Source organism: Camelus dromedarius, chromosome 30, assembly GCF_036321535.1.
Source record: "Camelus dromedarius isolate mCamDro1 chromosome 30, mCamDro1.pat, whole genome shotgun sequence".
Lineage (NCBI taxonomy): Eukaryota > Metazoa > Chordata > Mammalia > Artiodactyla > Camelidae > Camelus > Camelus dromedarius.
The window spans coordinates 11,746,496-11,753,047 of NC_087465.1; the positions used below are offsets into that span (position 1 = coordinate 11,746,496).

Consider the following 6,552-nt stretch of genomic DNA (forward strand, 5'->3'; position numbering starts at 1 on the left):
CAGACTTTATGCTGAGCAACAGGGAGCCACTGATGATTAAAGCACAAAAGGGGGCATGAACATACTTACATTTTATAAAGATTGTTCAGAGAGAGGCATGAATGCATTGGAAAGGCACAAACCTAGAGGTGGGTGAATAGTTAGAGGTGACGTGGCCCATATTATGGAAGTGACGCTGAAATATAAAGAAGTGGAAAGTTGCACAATTCAAGAGCTATTTTAAAGAGAAAGAGAAAATTCAAGTGGTTAAAAAGATCTTGGTGACTGACTAGCTTAGGAAGGAGATGGATGGAAGATTCACACATAGATTTAGACTTTGGCTTGGATATATTTGACTAAATAGTTGTGCCCAATGGTGGGCACAATAGAGCTCCCCCAAAAAGATGATATCTAAAGGGAAATAGGATTAAGATTTTGAACGTTTACTTTAAAGAAGGAACAGTGGAGTTAAACCTCATTTGCCTCTTATGCTCCCAAGCACTTAACCCATCAATGTTGTTTCATCAATGAGCGGTCAGATGCACATGGTTCTGAAGTTCCAGAGAGAGACTTAGGCTTCAGGTATAAATGAGAGACTCACTTAGCAAATAGTGTTAGAAGCCATTGAGCTGGAGACACTGTCCTTGAGAGGGTTGTGCAGTAGAGGAAGGGGGGTAGCAGGCAGGACACAGTTCTGCAGGATGCCACCTTCAAGGGAAGGACCGAGGAAGTGAGGCTTGTAAAGGAGACTGAAGAATTCCTGTCGGGGTGATGGAAAGAAAACCATAGGATGGTTTCTGCAATCAAGGGAAGATGACGAAAATGTTGCATCCAGAGAAGCCACCGCTGCTGAAACAACCATTTGGATGGATGAGGGAAGAGTCCATTGGCTTTAACAACCAGAAAAACCTCAAGTCTTTTTGTCAAGCCTTTCGAGTGGAGTGGAGGGAGCAGAAACCAGGCGGCAGGGGGAGAGGTGGGAGGTGTGGAAGTGGATGATAAGTGTGCAAACTTCTTTGAAACATGTGGTCCTGAAAGGGAAGGGAGTGGTGACAGATGGAGAAGGAAGAGAGTCTTGGGAGAGCTTTGAGTCTGTTGTTTTGTTGTGGTTTGGAGGGAGGGTTTGGATTTGTTGATGGTGAGGAGGCTATTGATAATAATGCTGATAATTTTATTGTCCTCTTTGTCATTTGAGATAGGGGAATTAGAGAATTTCTTAAGTGAAGGAGGGAGGGAGAAGCCATTGATTCTAAGGAGGGAGGAACCCACACAGAAGTCTAAGCGAAGCATTTTTGACAGAATAAAGGGTACATCTTCCCTTTTTCCTTAAGGTCAGGAGGACAGACAGAATGAGTGCAGAATGTCACTTGAGCATGGAGTGGGCCAGAACTTGAAGGCATTTTCTTCTGATGGCTTCCACTTTCTCTGTGAAATTGGAGATCAGGCAAATTTGCTGACACCATGAGAAGCCTCAGAAGTTTTAGGAAAGTGGAGGCTTGAAATAATCACGGTGATGAGTGGGAAATCCCACCAGGGCAAAAAAGGAGTTGCCAGGCAACGCTGAGGATTCACCTGTGGCTGGCGACAGCAAACACTAAGTAGCCTTCGGGTACCTTCTCTCCAGCAGCCCGGGAGAGGACTGTAGAAGGCAGAACCAGAAGGATCCAGTGTTTGGGTTTTGCCTGGGGACAATGTGACAAAAGGACACAGGGTAAAGGGACTTGGCAGGAGCATGGTTAGAGAGTTCCCATGAAATCCAAGCCAGGCCAGGAAAGAAACAAAGACAAGCAAGAGATGAGAGATTGAGAAAGAGCAACTGGGGGAGGGTCTAGATTTATTTTCTGATTTCAGAGGATAAAGTTCAAAGCCTATCAGGACGAAATCTTTGAAATGAGGTCAACAAGAAGATAGATCCCTGAGTTATTTAAAATGGAGGGAATTTGCACTTAATCAGCACATATTAAATGCCAGGCATTATGCTATGATTTGTACACGCATACACAGGAAGGTATTTGACCTTCAAAAAAAATTTGAAAGTTAGCGGTTATTATTCCTATTAAAGAAAAATTGTGGGGGTATAGCTCAGTGGTAGAGCACACATTTAGCATGCACGAGATCCTGGGTTCAATCCCCAGTACCTCCATTAATAAACAAACAAACAAATAAATAATTGTACTGCTTTCCCCGGCTGTACGCCCTCGAAGGAGGCCGGTCAGCCGCAGCCACGGCGCCCAGCCGGAATGGCGTGATCTTGAAGCCCCACTTCCACAAGGACCGGCAGCGGCGCGTGGCCACGTGGTTAAACCAGCCGGCTCGCAAGATCCGCAGACGCAAGGCCCGGGAGGCCAAGCCGCGCCGCCAAGCCGCGCCGCCAAGCCGCGCCGCCAAGCCGCGCCGCATCGCCGCCCGCCGCATCGCCCCGCGCCCCGTGCCCCGCGCCCCGTGCCCCGCGCCCGGCCCGCTCCGGCCGGTGGTGAGATGCCCCACGGTGAGGTACCACACGAAGGTGCGCGCCGGCCAGGGCTTCAGCCTGGAGGAGCTGAGGGTGGCCGGCATCCACAAGAAGGTGGCCCGGACCATCGGGATCTCGGTGGACCCGAGGCGGCGGAACAAGTGCACGGAGTCCCTGCAGACCAACGTGCAGCGGCTGAAGGAGTACCGCTCCAAGCTCATCCTCTTCCCCAGGAAGCCCTCAGCCCCCAAGAAGGGAGACAGCTCTGCTGAGGAGCTCAAGCTGGCCGCCCAGCTGACAGGACCAGTCATGCCCATACGGAGTGTCTACAAGAAGGAGAAGGCCAGAGTCATCACAGAGGAGGAGAATTTCAAGGCGTTTGCCAGCCTCCGCATGGCCCGTGCCAACGCCCGGCTCTTTGGCATCCGGGCAAAAAGGGCCAAGGAAGCTGCAGAACAGGATGTTGAAAAGAAAAAATAAAGTGCTGTTGGTAGATTGTGATTAAAAAAAATAATAATAATTGTACTGAGAAAAGATATTTGCCCATAAGCCACCTAGCTTGTCAAAGATTTAGCCTGGATTCAAACTCTGGTCCTACTCTCATCCTCAAATCTCATCAAATTATTCAAAAATTGCTCCAGAAGTCATTAGAAATAATTAAACCACTTTCATATATTTTAAACTAGTTTTTATTTAAAAAGTTCAAACTGTAAAAGTGGGTGCATGTAAGAAGTATATCTCACTCCAGCACTGTTAAGTTTTTAAAATATTCTGCTAGCATATTTCCTTGCACACTAGACATATGTCTGTGTGTGTGTATACATACAGTGACAAAAGATGTGCTGGACACCTCTGCACCCTCCTTTTCAAATGCAGCAATATCTCTTGGAAATATTCGATAGAGCACAACTTTTTCCTTTCAGACAGCCTAGTATTCCTCAGGTGCTACAAATGATTTAACCCTACAACAGATTTTAGGTTGTTTCCCATCTTTTTCTTTTTCTTTCTTTTTTTTTTTTTTTTTAGGTTTTTTTTGTGGGGGGGAGGGATAATTAGGTTTATTTATTTATTTTTAGAGGAGGTACCTGGGGATTGAACCCAGGACCTCTTGCATGCAAACACGCACTCTCCCACTTGAGCTATACCCCCCCAATCTTTTTCAATTACAAATAAAGTAGTAATGATTACCCTCGTATGTATCCTTGTCTCCATCTGGGATTGAAATGGGGTTGAGAATCCTAGTGACCTTGACATTATTTAATGACTAAATTGTATTTTACCTCAATGTTCAATTAAACCAAAAAAGTCACCATTTCTCCTATACTGTACTAAGTTCTCAAGAGAGTTTTGCTCTTTTTCTGTACTCTCTGTTCTGCTCTGCTGATCTACATATTCATGTGTCAATACTAAAGAAACTGTCACCCTTACTGCAGTTTTATAAAACATTTTGATATCTGTTTAGGATAAGACTCCTGGGGGATGGGTACAGCTCAGTGGCAGAGCACATGCTTAGCATGCACGAGGTCCTGGGTTCAATCCCCAGTGCCTCCACTAAGAAATAAATTAAATAAACCTAATTACTTCCCCCCACAAAAAAAGTAATGTAAAAAAAAGAAAAAGGATAGGACTCCTTCATTCCTTTTATTTATTTATTTTCAAAGTTTCCCAGCTAACCTGGGGAAATTCCATTACACTGTGTAGATGAATTAATTTAGAGACACTTCACATTCACACTTCAATGAGACAGTAAGTACTAGAGGAACTCAAGGAATCAGAGATTCGAGGGGGCAGGAAAAAAAAGGAACATTCAGATGTTAATTAGCTCAATGAGCCCACCCAGATGCTAGAGGTCCTGAAAGAGAGGAGAGGGAAGAGGGAGTTTCTAGAGAAGAAATGGGGGGATGAGAAAAAGACGATTTACACTCCCCCCCACTGTGATCCAGCTTCTGCTCGCCCCACTCCCCCGTGATGCTCGTGACAAGGACACTAGGTTTCTGGTTCCTAAATACAAAGGACTCTTCCCTTAGGGTCCTGAGAAAGCCCCCAAAATGCAGCAGTGCTTTGCTGACACCCTCCTTAAGCTGTAAGATCAGACCCAGTTTAAATGGCTGCAAACCTCAGCTCCTTTTGAGTTGCGTCCACCTCCCCAGGCCGAGAGAGTCCAATCCACACGCAGTGATGTGTAGATCACACACAAGGACCTCTGCCTTTACTTTCGTGCACCCTCCTCTCCTTCGCATCTTCCTCCTCTCAGTCTCCTCCCTACACGGCCCCTGTTCCTTTCCCACTTGAGTTTCAGATGGTACAGTGAAGTGTTGGGGTGGGGGGAGGTGTGCAGGGGCAGAACAAGGGAGGATCATGAGTTAGAATCTCAACGTTTGCCATACAACATAATCCACCTGAACACACCGCTCTCTGCAGTCTGCAAGGTCCACACTACAGTGTTTGGTGCAATGTTCAGAAGCAGAGGTACTCAGTTATCTGTTGAATAACCAACTACTGAATTATTATATTATCAACCAAAATTGCCATAGCCATGAATGACCACAGCAGGTTATCCCAAGGAATTCATTTCTGCAGAATTCAGCAGCAAAGACGAAGTTTGTTATAAATAAGAACAGTTTCATTGACATTTGTGCTAGGGCAAGTAAATTACCCAGTGAGGTGATTTATAAATTCATTCACCTTAACTCTCTGATAGGAAGCCGAGCAGTGGTGCTCTGGCCGTTGGGTCTGATTTATATCAGAAAAGTGTACAAAAGAAAATGGAGGTTCTCTATCTTGCTCCTGCTCTCTCCTGGCCTCCTGTTACTGTCTAACAGGCATCCTTTTCCTTTAATTACCTTCTTCATGGCTTGAGAGCTTTGATGACTTGATTAAGCCTTGCAGTGCAGTTCCAGTCCCTACCCTTCTGATTAATTAGCCCCAACCTTATTAACTTCCTAATTCTGATCAATAAGGCACTGATGCTAAACTGTGCAAGGGCAAACTAAGGAGGCAATTTTACTGCTGTTTTGTTTTTTTTTTTTAACCATCCTTTTTTTTTTTTAAACCTAATCTCACTTTTTAATACCAACCAGGTTGGAAGACGGTAATACAATAATAGTCCTATGAAGACTATACACGCTCTCCAGTCATAACTTTACTTGCTGCAACAGCACTATTTGTTGGCACTATTTGGGGACTTCGCATTAAGAACACAGGGCCTCCATTATTCAGGATACTGGGTAAGTGATGCTCATGGCCAGAAAAAAGAATATGATGGTGATAACAATGATTCAGTCAGTCCTTCTCCGAAGGAAAATCACAAAAAATGGAACAAGAAACTCCTCTTCCCCAAACCCAGACTCAGAATGGAGTTCTCCAACATTAAGGAAAAGATCCCAATATCCTAGACCAGCACTATTCAAAAGAAACATTTTCAGTTTTCTAGTAGCCACATTGAAAAAAATTAAAAATTAATTATATTAGCTAGCCAAATTAATTTTGATAGTATGTTTTTTATAATCTAATATCAAAAATATTATCATTGCAAACTGTAAGCAATATAAAATTACCAGTGGCACTGTCCTTTCTTCCTCCCATCCAGCTTTATTGAAATACAATTGACAGATAACATTGTTTAAGCGTAAGGTATACTGTATGATTTTAAGAATGAGAGAGTAGTAGTTTTTTAAAAAGGAATATAAGATTAATGGTAAAGATGTATTTGAATTGCCAGCAAAAAACCAGACACAGAAGCATGCTCCATGTTTCTTTCTTAAGAAACTGTGACTCCTATTAAGCCTATGACTTCTGTAGATACCCAAGGAAGCTTTGCCACCCTCTGCGACTCAAAAGTGGATTTCTAAAGCCTAGGTCCTTCCTCCATATTCTGCAGACTGCACAAAGATCTTTCAACTTTGAAGAAGAAATAGAAAAGCTCTTCATAGACTGGTGATGCTGAGACAGGTAATTAGGTTTTAAATCAACAGCTACGAGTTACTCTTCCAGGTACAAAGCTCAGTGCACGACTGCTTCAGGCAAAGATGGCCCTTGTCAGAATAACACAAATATGACCTGCCCACCACCCCCACCCTCCTTCCAAATGTTCCCCCCACTTCCAGCCTTACACCCACCTC

The 6,552-nt window shown here is 44.1% G+C and overlaps 1 protein-coding gene across 1 annotated transcript; it reads left to right on the forward strand.

The window, feature by feature from the left end:
- Nucleotides 1-2,161: 2,161 nt before the first annotated feature.
- LOC116149601 (large ribosomal subunit protein eL13) lies at nt 2,162-2,930 on the forward strand (the record flags this gene model as incomplete). The annotated part of the gene is made up of 1 exon (XM_064480865.1): nt 2,162-2,930. A coding segment is annotated over one exon (750 nt), but the record flags the coding sequence as incomplete, so codon positions are not given.
- Between the last annotated feature and the right edge of the window lie 3,622 nt (nt 2,931-6,552).